The sequence below is a fragment of the Cimex lectularius genome, unplaced genomic scaffold (genome assembly GCF_000648675.2).
Source record: "Cimex lectularius strain Harlan isolate CLEC.00 unplaced genomic scaffold, Clec_2.1 scaffold4, whole genome shotgun sequence".
NCBI lineage: Eukaryota > Metazoa > Arthropoda > Insecta > Hemiptera > Cimicidae > Cimex > Cimex lectularius.
This window is the reverse complement of record NW_019392723.1, coordinates 3,913,733-3,931,097: the sequence shown is the minus strand read 5'-3', so window position 1 is coordinate 3,931,097 and position 17,365 is coordinate 3,913,733. Positions and strand designations below refer to the sequence as shown.

Sequence of the window (17,365 nt, the reverse complement as noted above, 5' to 3'; positions counted from 1 at the left end):
AGAAAATAAACTAAAAATTTTGTTTACATTGACAGGTCTCACGTCAATTTAGTGGACCGTATTTTAATATTTATGTCCTATTTTTAGTTTAAAGGAGGAGGTAACTTATTCAGACTTTCAGCTTTCTGCTGGCATAGACACTTCACCTCCCTAGGCCTGGAAATATTTTTTAATTAGATATAATATTCAACCGAAGACAATTCAGACAATTATTTAATCCGTAAGTGTACACAACAAAACTAACAATATGCAAACCAATAATCTGACAGATTTGTCCTTAGGGAGTCGAGCAGCGGGGGGGGGCTCTCCCTTACAACATTCAAAGAATCCAAAGCCCTCCGTCATTTCCTTAACATTCCTTCCACATCTAAACAAACCACCAATAAACAAACATTCGTGAAGGACCTGATTCCATAACTTACACTTTTCTTCATAACTTGATGAGCCCATTTGTAGATTAGACAATAATAAGGAAGAACCTGACATCACCTTAGAATACAAGCAACTGCTCAATGAAGATACCACAGGGAAAGGAATTACAGCAACAATGACCTAATACTCCTGAGGAGAAAGATAAAGTGTACTGCACTTAACTAAGGAACTAGGAAAGTACAATAAACCAGAAGGCTGCAGCGCTTGAGGAAAGTACCCAACTTCCAAGTATCCATATTCATCATTATTACCATCCATACATTTTTAGCTGGTCATAATTGACCATATTAATTATTTCAATTATTTATTCTTTTTATCTAAGGTCTTGGTTGAGTTGAAAAGTTACCGTCACGAACGGGATTCGAACCCACTCCCCAAAAAAGGAAAAATTCCAGAGGTTGTAGGTTGAGATGAGAGTTTGTGTTCGAGTGGATGGAAATCACGAAAGCTCAATTGGTTAAGCCGGGGAACATATTATCTAATTGGGTACTTCTATTATCTAATTGGGTCCAATTTTCCATAAGATTGTATTACCCCACATCTGCCCGATGCTATGCTACGCTACCCTACTCTACTGTCTGCGAACCCCACTGTCCAGAATTTCGTCGGGTCGCATCGAGTACAGTCGAAGACAAAAGAACTGGGCACTCATACTTTTATTCAAACTACATGTATTATTGTTGTTATATTAATTACAACATACTCATTTTAACATAAACCAAATTAACCGAGATCAAAAATTCATTAGTTTTTATTTAAAAAAATAATTTTAATGGTTTGGTAGAAAATTGTTCAAAACACCGGAATACCATTTTTTGATATAATGAATTTAAATGAAAATTTATTACACGGTTTTACTTATAAAATTTAACTAACAATTTATTTCATGGTTTTGCTCATAAAATTACACCATTTTCGTCGAGTATCTTCAGAATAGGACACTCATATTTTTTGTAGTTTATTTCAAACTAAGTATATGGAATTTTGTCGTTATATTAATTACAACATTCCTAAAAAGCCGAAAGTCGTGGGTTCGTATCCCGCTCGCGACACTTACTTTTTCAATTTAACACACCTTCGACAAAAATAATAATTAATAGAAATTATCATCAACATCCACTTTTCTTCCAAATCTACTTGGCCAGGCATAACAGACTTTTTCATACTTACTACCATTCTACTAACAAGTAAAACTACTAAAAATACTCCTATTGACAGAAGGCTGCTTCAGCCAACTATCCACATTTTATTATTTTTAATTCTCCTTTTTCTCCATTGTACAGGCATGTTAACTCTTGAATTATTATGTATATTTTAACTTAAATTATCTTTCATTATTTTTATAACAATAAAAGGTTTTTCACGTTTAACTTTCACTTTTGTAGAAGTATGTATACACTTGTATATATTTCCATATTTAACTTGATATTATTTCTAATTAAAAAATTTTCTGAATATAATTCAACTAAGTATGCACGAAATACTCTTATTTTTATTTACTTAATCAACATATTTTTATGTAATTTTTTTATATTATTAGTATAATATATTATATATTAACTTACAATGACAATTTAAAAATTTGCTTGACAATGAGAAATGTGGTTTTTTTAGGTATATTTATATGAAACATTCTTTTAATCTCTGTTCTTAATAAACGGGATTCAAATTTGGGCCCGTCTTGTTGAATCAAGAAGAGACCGTAACACTTCAGTATTTTTTCCTTCTTTTTCTTAGTTTTGCTTTTGTGTTGTTATATTTTACATATCATATATAAAAAACATATTGTTATATTTTATATATCATATATTTCTATATTTGAACATTTTTGTAAATTAGATTTATCCCGTAAAATATATATAGTATTTCGACTTTCACCCCGAAGGGTTGTCACTCCCCGATGTGCTGACCTTAGTGTCTATACATCACTATAGCTCACCCACCCTGTTATGTGGCTGGGTCGCTAGTTCTCCCTTAAGCATTATTCCCATGAGATCATCACTTCCCTACGTGGTTAAGTTCCGACGGGGGCTATCGACAGCTAGGTCATTTCAACCCCAAACGCATGCAAATTAGGTGATCCACATACGCCAAGGCCGCCTTTCTCAGTGCCCCGTCAAAGTGCACGGCCCTCGAGTGCACACCTTGGGGAACCCTGTACTGTTGTATTGCAGTTCGCACCGTACTCGCTTAGAATCGCAGTCCGACACTAGCACATATATCTTTCATCACCCCTCTGCTCACCAGTGTCGAGCACCGCGGGCCACCAGATGCGGTCAAAGGCTTTCTTTACATCAAAGAAGGTTGCAGCACGTAATTGTAGGAAATTGAGTCGCATCCACCATTTGTCTTACGTCATGTGCTCTGTTGAACCCCGGCATCCCGCTGTACTTCCCGGGGTGCAGGCCTGCGTCGAGGGTCGCGCGTAGTCTTGCCAGGATGAGCAGTTCCTTTGTTTTCACCAGCAGGGAGATCATTCTATACGAAGCCGGCTGGTCTGCGAGCTTCCCAACCTTCAAAAATGCGCCTTTCAGGCAGCAGGGAAGTATCCGGCCACTAGACGGTTTGTCGTGAGTTGCTGCATGTATGGCGTTACTACTTTAGCGCAAACATTTATGAAAAGTATTGATGCTTATGCCAAAAATTAGGATCCGGTTTAGGTTTTTAAAATTGACTCATTCAAGTTTTCTTTATGTACTATTTGTTTTGCGAGAAATAAAAGGTTTTAAGTTTTGCCTTTACGACGTACAGCAATATTACGTTTTCTTAGTAGTTCAATTTTTTCTTCTTCTCTTCAAAACTTTATGGTATTTTTGAAAGCATCTTTCTCTAACTGACTGTATATCTTGTTTTACTAACAAATTGGGAACGTTTTTCCCGCCGTATCATTTTTTTTAAATATATTTTTTATTTTATGCAGGAATGCTGGCAAATTCAGCCATCAGCTTCCTTGCAGCCGGGTTTAATAGAGCTTTCCTGTTGTACATTTCACTTCCTATAGGCCTTCTAACATCTACTGTAATACACATGTCAAGTAGTGCTGACATGTCGTCCCCTGTATTTCGTAATACATAGTCTTACTGGAAAATTTCAATTCTGTTTAGATGTTTCACCACATAATCATGGCCATTTAAGACTAAAACAAGCCACCAATTGTTCCCAAGGAAGAAGACTAGAAGAAGTGTTCGGACTACTTAGTAACTTTAGCAAAGTGTAGCTACAATGGAGAGTAGTCTTTCTAATCCATTTAACTTCGGTTCGAAAATGGTCATTAATAAATAAAATTTTATTTATTCAAATACAATTAACTAATTAATCTAATAACACATGTTTCACAGCTTTTATTAACAATTTATTTCACATCTATTAAATGCATGTAATATAGTTTTTTGTGGTCGTCTCCTTGGAATGTTGGAATAAATGGCACTTTAATTATTTCCGTGAATCCTTCATTCAAGGACGGTTCTTCATAATCTTTCCTGAAATAAAACATATTTGAAACACAATTGAAGGGAAAAAACAAAAGACCAAGATGTTATACATAATATTAAAATGAGTGGAGTTCCCTTGGTTTATATTCGGAAAACCGAGAGTGTTTTTATAAGTGGTTGGCATACTGTTACAATAATATATAAGTACTATAATAGTATGCTCACACACTGACACAAGCACACTAATACACACCCTAGGGGAACTTTTCTTGGGACATGTGTTGGGGTGGCGGACTGGGACCATGGCGCGGGTGGTCTGAGGGGCGGGGGGACCTTCCTGGGTTGATACAAGAGCCGTGTGGCTCCGGGAAAGTCTGAGAGGTATGGTTAGCAACACGAGCGCTTCCCTCCCAAAGTTCCTTGTATTAAAATATTAAACTAGGTTTCATGTGCTAGGTGGCACCGCTGTTGGAGAAAGGAACACCGAGTCTGGACAAGGCAGCACAACTGGAAATGACGAGTGTAGCTCACCTCCTCAAACTTCCTAACCCAAGGGTGAGAAGACAGTGACGGTGGAACCGTACATCCCAACACCTCCAGAAAAGAAGGAAAGAAGAAGACAAAAAAAGCACAAGACAAGAGAAAGCGAAACAAAAGTAAAAACCGAAGTAGGGAATTTGTCGCTCGGACTGTTGGGAATTACCCTACTGGCCGAAACCTATGTAAAAGGTATTATGTCGTTGCGCGGAGGGAGGGGAATTTCACATTTACATATCCCGTCCTCCTGTGCAAGGAGATATCGAAATTATGCAAGCCGACCAACATTACCAAAAACATGGAAGGAAAGTTCATTCTAGGGCTGTGGAATAAAAAGGTGGTCGAGGTTACAAGTCTCTCGGTAACACCACATCAGAAGTTAAATACCTCTCGTGGTGTGACATGCCGGGACCTTTTGAATAGTAGCGTCGAGGCAATTAAGGAAGGCCTCGCGGGCCAGGGGGTGATGAAAGTGAGGATGAACACTCGCCGGAATGGGCAACTTATTCCTTTGGCGAGTCTGGATCTCTCGTTCGATACCCCTAAATGCTCCGATGAGATTAGGTGGCATTCTACCGATTCCCTACCTATTCCCCTTATATTCCAGCGCCTTTACGACGCTCCAAGTGACAGAACCTTGGGAATATCTCCCTGCGTTGCACGTCGCCGCAGGATTTGCGAGTGTGTGAAGGAAGCCCTGGGGAGGCCTGGCAAAGGATCACGTTCTCTCTGGCCGAACTAGAATTCCGTCGGTGCCAATACTAAGTACGGAACGCGGGAAATGACCGAGGTGTCGGATTTGGCACGGCACTTCGTAGTCGTGTCAAGTTCTGTGGCTTACTCCGACAGCCTCCGTAGAACGAAAATCGAGAGATAACGAATCCGGACTTACTTTGTCGGCGGTGAGAGAGAAGTGTATAACGGAGAATGAACGCTTGGAGAATTGTAGGCCGCGTTAGGGTAACCCATATAAAATGCTTCAAATCCTTCCCCAGGGTACGAAACATAACTTGTTTGAATTCTTGAGCAACATATCGCATACGGGCTCGTATCCCGACCGTAGGCGTGAGGACTGGTCATTTCCGCCCTTAAGGTGGGCGGGACCTGAATCAGGGGTTCAAGTAGCAGGCCCATCTCCCTGACAACTTGTGTGATAAACGTTGAGGCTAACAAAGCCGAGGAAACCGGATTCGCCTGCTCTGTGTCGAAAACTGTATGTGTACTCTTTTGCAGGCTGAGGAGGGCCCCCTGCTTTCCGCTTCTCTGCCTGAGGGACGTTGCGGTAAGGTACGTAGAATCGGCGAGGTTCCTCGGCATCACGTTTGACCAAAAGCTTAGATGGCAGCCACACATTGACCCCGTCGAGGTGAAGGGAAGGAAAGTAATAAAATTATTAAAGTTGATCGGTCACTTCAGGTGGGGAATGGACAGGGAGATCCTGCTGAAAATATTTGACTCGTTGCTGTGCTCGACATTGTTTTATGGATTGCATGGCAAAGCTTGATAGGCTCTACTATCAGGTAGCGGTCTCTGGCGCATTCAGAACAAGCCCCTTTGGCCACCCTATGCTGCATGCTGGGAATCCTGCTGCCCGAATTTCGGAGGGATCAGCTCACTCTCAGCTACACGGCGGGGATCCTTGCCGCACCGGGATATCCGCTTTTGGGTGCAATCCTTAAATGACAGTACAGTAGAATATATGAGTGACTTCACACCCAGACGCGACCTCTAGGAATACGCTTCGGCGAAGCCTTAAGAAAGCAGGGATGACACTTGGAGTGGTACTCGAGCTGGGCAATCGGCCAACTCGCCCTGGGTCCTCCTGGCTGTACTCGTCCACCATGTTAGCCAAGTCACACACTCGGCCACACCTAAGTAGAAGCTAAGTGCTTTGAGCTTAGATCAAGGACAGATGGGTCTAAGACTGACGACTGCTCCCACTGCACTGCAGCGATTAAACGACAGAACTGTGTGCAATTTGGCACGTGCTTGGGGTGATTCTAGATGATGGTGGCTCTGCCTACATAGTCTGCACCGAATCCCTCGGCATAGTTACTGCGGTCCGTCATAGATTTTTCGTAGACCCTTTCATAGTGCTTTTGTTGGAGAGATACGAACTGGAGTGTCTCGGCAAAACACTGGTTGTTTTCTGGGTAGGTGGACACATAGGTCTAGAGAGTAATGAAAAGGAGGACGAGGTGGCTAGGGCCAGGACATCCCAACCTCTGAACTTAACCACCGTGATCCGGCCCTGTGACGAACAATGCACCATCATCTAAGAATGCAATAAAAAAACATGGACATCCTCACCTAATTAAGAATAGGCCATGCGAGGTTGACATACAGTCACTTACTTTTGAGCCAAAATCCGCACCTAATTGAAGAGTGCAATTCCTTGGCTCTATGCAGAGAGCGTGCAGGAATGCCACTCGAGTTGAGATTTGTGCTTCAGCATGGCAACTAGTATTTAGGTCCCCTGTTTCGATTCTTGGAAGAAACGGGATTATTCTATTGTATATAGTAATAATAGTTGTATATACCTAGTTTATGTTGAGAGTGGAATGAATTTAGTAGTGTGAATGTGTAAGGTGGGAGGGTCGATGGCGGAAAATTGAGTATCTATCAACCCTCAATTAAGTTAGTCGCGTAATATGTGTAAAGGGTGATGGAGGGTGAGGAGAAACACACTGGACCCAACCTTAGCCCAAGAGATGTCATGAGAGATCTTACAACGGAGAAAAAAAACTCATCATAAGGCCTGGGGAGCGCCAAACGAAATAATTCATCACAGCTCTCTCCTCTATATTATTTTCTTATTAAAAAAAAAAATTGATTGATATCTAAAATAAGCCTGAAATACATGCACAACAAAGACAGCAAACTATGTCATTAGCAAGAATGTTTGGACACATTATTTTTCAACCTAGTATCCTAGTATCTCCAAAAAAAAATGCATTAAAAACAGTGATCCCACCACCTGCCAGTAAAATACTACAAAACATAATGACTAACAATAAAAATACGTACCAAAAATTCGTTATTATAGATGGGTTAATTATGTTAATATGATTAACACCTGTTATTTCACGGAACTATAACAAAAAAAACAAAATGCAATAACAAAAATAAAAAGGAAATATCCTGCATGATATTCTGTAATGACAATAGATATTAAAATATAACTCACCTTATTGTTATGAAGACAATGGTTTAAAGAAGAATTCATTACAAAGCACCTTGCTTGTACATTGTACTGTCTGCATATGTTTATAATCTCCTTTCGTCTTTCAGCTTTAAGGTTGGTATTGTCGATGACAACATTACGCTTGTTTCTCAGAAACATTTCCATCTCTTTTTTACATTTTGACCAGGTTTTTAGCGTATCCATATTTATAACGGCAAAGTTCTTATTTAAAAGATGATTTTTAACGAACTGGCTTTTTCCCGAGGCAGGCGACCCAACCATCACTATAGCCTAAAAAATATAATAACCAATTTATCAATACTTTGATAAAGTTTTTACCTATTAATCTAATAGTAGTACTAATTCAATGAGTAACATAAAATACAGATTAAAGAAGTCTGTGCCTATTTTGGAATTATTATTAAATAGATAAACTAAAGTAAAATTTGGTTTTGAAATCAAAGTTAATAAAATTATCAATTCAACTAACAAAATTAATATGAATATATTAATAATAAACACATGACCCATGAGACAACACTTTTTTGAGATTCAAGAATTTTTTGTCCATGGTGACACTAAAGTTATAATATTAATACAAAATATGTATAATAAAGAGAGAAAATTTGTTTGTATGTAAGAGGTAATCTTGAAATCTACTGGTCTGATTTTGATCAAATTTTTTAGATGTGTTTCTAAATTTCATAGGGATGACACAGACATATTGGGTTGTCCGGAAAATAATGCAGGATTTTGGTATTAAACAAAAAAAAAGAAACTAGTTACTTTAAAGCAATGTTCTTTAATCAAAATAATTTCCCATACTCTCAATACATTTCTCCCAACGTGTTGGTAACTTATTAATTCCGTCTGAGTAGAATTCAGAATTTTTAGAATTGATAAAGTCAATAAATGCATTTTCCAGTTCCGTTTGATTTTTGAATATTATGTGTTGTAAGTAGTGGTCCAGGTGTCTAAAAAAATGGTAGTCAGTAGGCGAGAGGTCCGGAGAGTAGGGTGGGTGAGGCAAAGTTTCATAGCCAAGCTCCAATAATTTTTGTGACGTTACACGTGACACATGTGGTCGAGCGTTGTCATGCAACAAAATGGGCCCTTTCCGATTGACCAAAGAGGGCTTCATTACTGCCAATTTCTGATGCATGGTATTAATTTGGTTACAGTATGATTCAGCATTGATGGTTTCGCCAGGATTTAAGAAGCTGTAGTGTATTAAACCAAATGAAGCCCACCATACCGTAACCATTACCTTTTTTTGATGAGTTGGGGGCTTTGGAGCTTCTCCTTTGTCGAGCCACTGTCCAGAACGTCTAGTGTTATCGTAGAGAATCCACTTTTCGTCACATGTAACAATTCTGGCCAGAAATGGGTCATTTTTGTTTCGACAAAGAAGTGATGCACAAACATCAAAGCGCTGATTTTTTGGCGATCGTTTAATGAGTGTGGAACCCAATTTTCGAGTTTTTTCACTTTTCCAATCGCCTTGAGGTGGTCAGCGACGGTCGTTTTACTGACTTTGAGTTGCTCTGCAAGTTCTCGAACAGTTGTTTTGGGGTTTTCTTCCACCACTGATCGCAGAACATCATCATTAAGAGAGGAAGGCCTTCCACGACCTTCTTCATCTTCAAGGCTGAAATCTCCCTCCCGAAATTTTTTAAACCACCTTTGCACAGTGCACTCATTAACACAACCCTCGCCCCAGACTTGGTTAATGTTTCTAGCCGTTTGGGCTCCGCTTCGGCCGAGTTTAAACTCGTAAAAGAAAATCGTACGAAATTCTCGCTTTGACATTATAAGGATGACTGAATTATTTCCAAGTAGCGGAATGCTACAGAGGTAAACAAACAATATCATTTGGAAGAGGATTAATAAGTGTTGACATTCATACAAATGAGTAATCCTGTAAACGTAAACAGAATATTTTATATAGATTTTTTTTAATGAAAACTTAAAATCCTGCATTATTTTCCGGACAACCCAATAGTTTTATCATGTTATTATTGCAGCATCAAGTATAGATATGACTTTTTGTTCAGTCTAAAAGTGAAAAAACTAGAGCAAAATATAACACTCAAAGTGCCTCAGAAGCAGGAGGGCAACTTCATGCTCATCATCATAAATGAATTAACAGCTGTGATAAAACGCAAAATTTTAACAGTTTTCATTATTTTTTAATAAAGGATTGCGTACATTCCAGAAATGTTTTTGACTTAAAAAAGGTAAAATAACCATAACAAATACTTTTTTACTTGGAAATTAAATATATTGTTACTTGTTACATCCATCTTAGAATGGTGAATTACAATAATTAAAGTAAGAATATGAAGGGTACGGGAGAAAAACTGAAAAAACTTTTTAGTGAAATCGAGATTTTAAGTGCCATCTAGGTGTGTAGACTAGTTTTCATATAAGGTACAATATTAAAAGTAAGTAATTTAATAAACTCATGAGGAGTGGTCAGGAAAATTTAAATTAAGGTTTAAGGTTAAAATGAGTCGGCCTCTTTACGCACCATGACCAATGTTGGTTCAATCTATATTATTATTCAGAACTATTTAATATGCTTGAATGAATGAATGAAAAAAGAACTTTATTTACAAAAAGAAAATACATTTACCTAAGGAAGTACAAATCAAATTAAAACAAAAATAATTCGTATACAGCATTGATTACTAACCTATCTGCTGGAGGTGGCGGCCAGCTAAGATTCACTTAAATAGAAGATATTATGTACAGATAAAAACAATAATAAAAATTAGTAAACAAAATTAAATTAAATTAAAACTAGTGGTTTTCAATATAAAATTAAACACTTCCACCAGCTGTGTGTAGCACTCCAGTGCACTCTTTGCAAAACCAACCTGAACAATTTGGAAAATTAAGTTTTGCGATAAAACACACTCTCAAAACTCTAGTAGTTCCAAAACAAACTACTGAAACTCTGAAAGAATGGAGCATTTCGCCAAAAAAATGGAATAGGTCCTCCCTCACACAGGAGTTACACAGTGAGCAGTGCTCAACAGAATAATCTCTTAGAGAGGAATAATTAAGGTTAAGTTAATTATTAAGTTCACAGCAAAATTTGAAGAACCAACTTAAATTGATAGAGGACAATTTTAGATCACTGTATTAAGTTTAAAAATGTCTTTGATCAAATTCCTGGTTTGAAGATTTTTTTCCACATTTTTTACTGTAAAATCCTCGGTTTTCTTGCTGATATTTTTCGTTTTTTGCGCTTTTTACACGAAGGGGTTTTTCAGAAAAAAAAGACATTTTATCTTTTTCACAAACGTTTCTGTCTTAACTGGTCATTTTCCACGTGTAATATTTATTCCTAAAAAATATCACCAACTATCTAATTGTGCTAAGCACGTTTTTAATAGGATATAGAACTCCTTATAAAATGTACTCCTTATATTTGTAAATAACTATTTTGCTAGTTATACACTTAAACTAATGTATATAACTAACAAAATAATGTAGAAATTGTGATATTTTTTTAAGAATAAATATTACACATGAAAATGGTCAATTAAGGCCGAAACGTTTGTGAAAATGAAAAAATTCCTTTTCCTTGTGGGGGGGGACCCAGATCAAATTTCCTTGTAGAACATAAATATGTTGGATCTAAGAGCCAATTCCATTCTTCATGGTTGTTAAAGGAGAACACAAAGTTAATATTAAAAATATGGGCTACTAAACTGAGCACCTTAAACAAGGATAAATTAGCATTAATTATTTCAACCTCCATAATTTTGGGAAGTCTGTAGTCAGGCAGTGTGAGTGTCCCACTTAAATGTGAAAGGTAGAGTTTGATGGTGTGTAAATGAATAAAAGGTCAGTTGATGTCTCTAAGTATAGCAAGTAGTTAGGCGTAAAATCCATAAACAAAATATTTTACAAATAAAAAAACGCAAGAAAAGATTCGACTAGGTTGAACTGCTTGTACCTCCAAACCTGGGAAGCAGGATAGCATGCCATCTAGCAACACACTGCCTTAACTTAACTCTCCTAATACCACGTTTACAACTGTCAGTACTTATTGCTTTTTGAATAAACATATGTCAAAGTACTTTTTACAAGTTTTTAATCTTTTATTACGTACTCCAATCTATTTTAAATGAACGTAATTGAAATGTTCGAAGGAAAATCTAGTTAGTACATTAACGTTTGAAAAGAAGTGGGGTCCTTTTGGGACCCCACATGCTATTTTTTGTTTCACAGGTCACGCGTTATTACGAGGTTAAAACTGTTGAACATCGTGTTAGATGTAATAGAAGTGTTCCAGAGAATGTTGGACCAGACCGAATTGCATGCAAATTTTGGTATAGACATTTTCTTTTTGAGCTGAAATGTTAGAGAGTTAGGATATGAATAGCACATACTTCTCATCATCAATCAGCATCAATTCATATACTGTTAAAAATGCTCCCTATTCACCATCCTGCCACAAAACAACTAAGATATTGAATTTACTTAAATTTAGTGTCAGGTTCCGAGAGCAATAATTTTCTAAAACATCAATGTTTCTTTGCAAAGTAAATGGAGAGGTGAACAGAATGACTACATCGTCAGCATAGAGAAGGTTTTTAATTATTACACTAGAACAGTGAATTCCAAAATGTAAAGTATCAGGAAAATAATTAAATAATGAAAACAGCAGGGTGCTAAGGACACAGCCCTGTCTAACCACAGATCCAACTGGAAAATATTGGGAGAAAGTGAACCAAGAAGAAAGAGAAAGCAAGAACCAAAACCCCAAAGCTTTGTTAAAAGGCTCTTGCGTGTATCCTAAGCCATGACTTTTCCTCTTCCAGAAGAAGGAAGCTCAGCCTACATAAACCTTCACACCAATAGAGGATATGTTTCAATGTTTCTTTTTCTTCTAGGAAAAATCTGAAAATCTTCTGCTCTGAGTCTAATATATGATTCTGCTGTCAACAATACTATCATTCTAGTTATAATAAATCCTAGAAATAGTAGTTCGGCCGATAGCTTCTGCAATGGTCCTTCAATGAACTTTTTAGCATGCCTTTGTCCTAGAATGTCCATCGAACTGGATTCACTTTTAACCTGTCTGATGGATCTATATTTTTGGCAATTTGGTATGGCACAAAATTTTTAAAAGAATTTTCTTTAGCTAATTACTCCAAACAAGAGTGATTTTATTTCCCAATGTGTGACAGAGCCTTAACATGTTCTTACAGGCATCATACTGGAACATCACACCTCTTCTAAGAAACCCCGCATTTTCGTTTTTTGAAGCATATTATAGGTTTTTTGAAGAAAAACGATTTCCCCCATAATGTTTTTTGTATCTTATTGTAGAGGAATGCATTTCTCTTGGTGGTAAATCTTTTTCTTTCTCAAAAATACTTTCATTTGAAGGTATAATTGAGGACAGCATGTCATACGAATTTCTTCGTACATGTCTTTGGACTTTTACTCCGTCGCAGTTTTTGTTTGGCATATTTTTCATTAATTGTTCCCAATAAAATAGGCAATTTTTTGTGCAACATTTTAATTAATGGTCATTTATAATACTAAGCAAATATCAAAACTGGGAAAAAAATCTGCCTTTCAGCAGTGTCTACAAATCAGTGCTATAACGAGTGTGTTAATTAAAACCAAAATGGCTCTGGACAAATGGTTGCCTTTAGTGTTGCCCTGACATAGTGTTCAATAACCACAGTCTTCACCTGAAAGACAGTGGCATATTTTCCAAGGCTTATATGAATTCTGCTACTTGTTTATGTTGAAATTAAAAGTAAATTTTAAAAAATAAAAAAGTGTAGACAAACCTCTTGCTGTGCAGAAAGATTGAAGGTAAAATCAGTATCCTGTGTCTGCAATGTATTAGGGTCAAAACTAGGCTGTTTATAATCTGCTACTTTCCAGTCTAAGAAATACTCTTCAGGTGTAAAAAACGTTACACCGACATTTCTTGCGAACAATCTGTCGGCCATGGAAAAGTCTTTCTTTTTCCCTGGAGCCCAATTGTCTTTCCTCCCGGCAGCATCACCAACATAAAAACTACCAGACATCTCTATATTTTGTTTTGTCTGCAAATAAATTCCACAATTTAAACAAAAATTCCACAATTTAAACGGTTTAAAAATAAATTAAATTAATTACATCATCAATTAATTGGTACCACATTCCAGGCGCAGGTTTCCTAAACACGTCGTATGTTGTCGATATATAAACACTAACTGGTAATTTGACCTCCTTTAAAATGTTTTCTATTTTCTGCTTGAAATTTGCTACATTACTTTCAGACCGCAGTGAAGCCTGATTTGTGAAAATGACTATTTTATAACCATCTTTATGCAGCTGTTTTAACGTGGGTTTGATTTTAATGTCCCAAAGCATCCAATCATCACAACCTTTTGGAAAGACGTAACCTGATTTAGTTTTTATGATAGTGCCGTCTAAATCAAAGGCAGCAATCTACAAAAAAAAAATTACATTTTCTTAAATCTAATGATAAGTAAATAATTAAAGAATAAAGTAATTCATGTAATACAAAAGGCTATAATCATCCAACTGCCTACTCATAAAATAAGTCTGTAATTTTTTTTTCTTTACCAACAGCAATTTGCTTTACAAGCAGATCATAGCAAAATAATAATTTTGAGTTAGAGACGGGATACATTAGGTTAGTTTATGTAGGGTTAGAGCTAGTTTAGGGTTAGATAGAGACTGGCTAGGTTAGGTTAGTTTAAGTAAGGTTAGAGTAAGAGTCCGGTACATTAGGTTAGTTTAGTTTTTGAGTTAGAGACAAATTACGTTAGCTTAGTTTACATAAGATTAGAGTTAGTTTAGGTTTAGAGACTGATTACGTTAGGTTAGTTAAGGTAGGGTTAGAATTAGTTTAGGGTTAGAGACAGGTTATGTTAGGTTAATTGGAGGACTTTGGGTTTGACTGGTTATATTAGTTAGTTTAGGTAGAGTTAGGGTTAGTTTACAATAAGATGGGTTATGTTAGGTTAATTTACGTAGGGTTAGAGTTAGTTCAAGCTTAGAGATGAGTTATGGTTAGGTTAGTTTAAGCAGTGTTAATGTAAGAGTTCAGTTACAATAGGTTAGTTGAGGTATTTTGAGTTAGAGCTGGGTTACATTAGGTTGATTTAAGTTGGGTTAGAGTTAGTTTGGGGTTAGAGACTGGTTATGTTAGGTTAATTTGGGTATTTTGGGTTAGACTGGTTACATTAGTTAGTTTAAATAGATTTTGGGTAAGAGACAGATTACATTAGGTTAATTTAGGTAGATAAAAAAGAGAAAAACATTAAATATTGAAAATGCACTATTTTTACCTATATTTTAAATTAGCAAAACTGCTGAACTGAAAAATTACTAAATAGACATTGCTTGAATGCAAAAGAAGAACTTATTGAAAAAACACTATGGACTTATTTTACAACTCAATACTAATAATTTAAATGTTCGACATTCAATCAATTAGAAAAAATATCATAGTAGATCTAGAAATGTTACTAGTAATACTAGGTATGCAACAAAACATAATAAGCTGTTTATCGAACTATAGGCACTGGATTAGCTTATGTACAATTTTTATACATTTTTTTTTTTTTTTTAATAAATTACCTTCACAGGAGCCAATTCATTTGACGAATCATCTGCATGATACAGACAACGCAACAGTGTTTTTTGAGATGCTGTCGATCTATGACCAAGTTTATCCCACTGAAAATTTGAACGCACTTTCTTGGTGGAAACATTTAAATTTGAATCCATCGTTTCAGTAGTGCGACGCTTGCCAAACAGGTTTATTTTTTTCCAAATTATTCTATATTTCAGTTTGCCGGGTAACAATTCCAAAATCATTTGATCCTGTCCAGTACATGTGGTGCCCTTTTCGATAATATTGCCATCCAATACGGAAGGGCAGAGTCCAGCCCTTGTAACACTAACAACCTTGTTCTTATAATCAGCAGACAAAGTCACTGAAAAAAAATTAACATTTATTAATATAAATTTAAATGGCATTCAGCATTTGCATCTAGCAGTGATCTGCACTATACAGTCAAACTTCCCATAATTGGACACCACCAATGGGATTTTGTTATTGATTAAAATTATCTGCTTAATAAAAGGAACCACATATAGAAAAAAATATAAATCATGAAATTGCTTTCTGTGGACTAGAATTAGAATTACCACGTTACAAGTTCTTTTCTTAGTAAAGTAAGTAAAGTAAATAGAGTACAAGGAAAATGAGAATGTCCGGTTATTAGAAGAGTCCGTGTCTGTAACACCTTAAGTTGAAACACACTCTGTCATCCGGGCTTTTGCAGTCTAGGTGTTTTAGCTACTGAAATGGACAGCAAGACTAGGCATGCTAAGAATACCAAGGATGATCAAGCTACAAATGTACAGGAAATAGCTGCCCATCAATCATCTATGACAGATACTGAACCATTGAACAGTAGATTGAAATGTATTTTGTTTTTATGCTTGTATATAATGTAAAAAAAATAGTACAATCGGATCAATGACACCCTATATATTCAACAAGGTCCTTCAAAAAATCTTTTTAAAAGTAAAATGGAATGAAAAGGGAATTATGATAGAACTTGCAATTCACTGATGTCATAGTTATTTTCTCCCTCTCAGAATAAAATGTTAGAAACAATGAAATGAACAAATGTTGATGCTAAAAGAATCAAATGAATCTGGAAAAAAAAAAGCCTGTGAGGAAAAGACAGTGCTTTTAACTGACAGTATTTAAAAAAATTACTAATGATCAGTTCTTTTGGCTTTGCTAACTAATGGACAAACAACTAACACTACTGTTGATTTTTTGCTGCACTTTCATCCAAAAATTGTGGCTGCATAATGTTGAAGCTGCGGGTGGGTCTTTTCCAAACGTTTTGGCCTGCTTATCGTTCCTTTCATAGGTCAGATATGTTTCATAAGTTACCATATTCAACACTGGGTATACTGGGTTCATTTAATCTAGTCTTTTATAGTTTATGGGCTCAGGAAGCAAGCATCTACATTAAAACAATATTTTGATAAATTGATACAATAATGATATATGTTTTCATGTGGTCCATCAGAACCTGTAGTTTAGTCCTTTGTGGTGTTTTGGTCGCCTGTCATCGTTCTATTGTTCTGTCAGACGTATTTTACCATGCCGCCATCTTTGTTGGTGGATTTTATCCAAAATTATTTTAAAAAGAAGATGAGGAGACAGGCCAAAAACTGATAGGATAAATGAACAAAACGATTTTTCCTAACTTCCAGTCTATTTTTAACGAACAAGCGTGTCGGTGTGTCTACCCCTATCTTACTGTTCATTTTACTGTAATAATGGAATATATTTGGGCCAGCAACTGAATAAGGAAATTGAAAGAATACGCAAAGCACAGAAGAAATTCTGGTCATTAAAAGCAATAATGGTGTATATTCGTGACCGAATAGACAAAAGTGAACGGAAATTTGAAAAAAAGAATAAGAAAGGCTTACACTGTTTCCTGGAGCAGTGGACGTCTCTTATCTTCGTCGACGGGTCTCTTCCGACGACAACTTGTACAGAATCAGGAAGAACGACTGGCTCGATTCCGTTTTCCAAAGGTTCTAGTTCGAACATCCCATCGTCTGTCATTGTAAGAAACACGAATTTTTTAGTGTTTGTGTGTTTGTGTGTTGTGTGTTTGTGTTTATGTTGAAAGCCGGCAAGGCCGCTGGCCGGATGGAAAATTGGAAGTTGATAGCCTAAATTTAGGTCGATAGAGAA

The 17,365-nt window shown here is 36.5% G+C and overlaps 1 protein-coding gene across 3 annotated transcripts in view; it reads right to left on the bottom strand.

Moving 5' to 3' along the window:
• Nucleotides 1-3,744: 3,744 nt before the first annotated feature.
• Nucleotides 3,745-17,365, bottom strand: part of LOC106672142 (uncharacterized protein F21D5.5) — a 15,901-nt gene continuing 2,280 nt past the window's right edge. The window contains exons 1-7 of one of the 3 annotated variants that reach the window (XM_014403321.2): nucleotides 17,095-17,336; nucleotides 15,211-15,569; nucleotides 13,738-14,052; nucleotides 13,404-13,664; nucleotides 7,588-7,875; nucleotides 7,428-7,492; nucleotides 3,745-3,911 (exon numbers count right to left, since the gene is read on the bottom strand). In XM_014403321.2, coding sequence (XP_014258807.1) covers nucleotides 3,785-3,911; nucleotides 7,428-7,492; nucleotides 7,588-7,875; nucleotides 13,404-13,664; nucleotides 13,738-14,052; nucleotides 15,211-15,569; nucleotides 17,095-17,233 — 1,554 coding nt within the window. In that variant the 5' untranslated portion in view covers nucleotides 17,234-17,336 and the 3' untranslated portion in view covers nucleotides 3,745-3,784. Of the gene's footprint in view, nucleotides 3,912-7,427; nucleotides 7,493-7,587; nucleotides 7,876-13,403; nucleotides 13,665-13,737; nucleotides 14,053-15,210; nucleotides 15,570-17,094; nucleotides 17,337-17,365 lie in introns of those variants that run through there. The other 2 variants (XM_014403327.2, XM_024226711.1) reach the window with 2 other exon arrangements.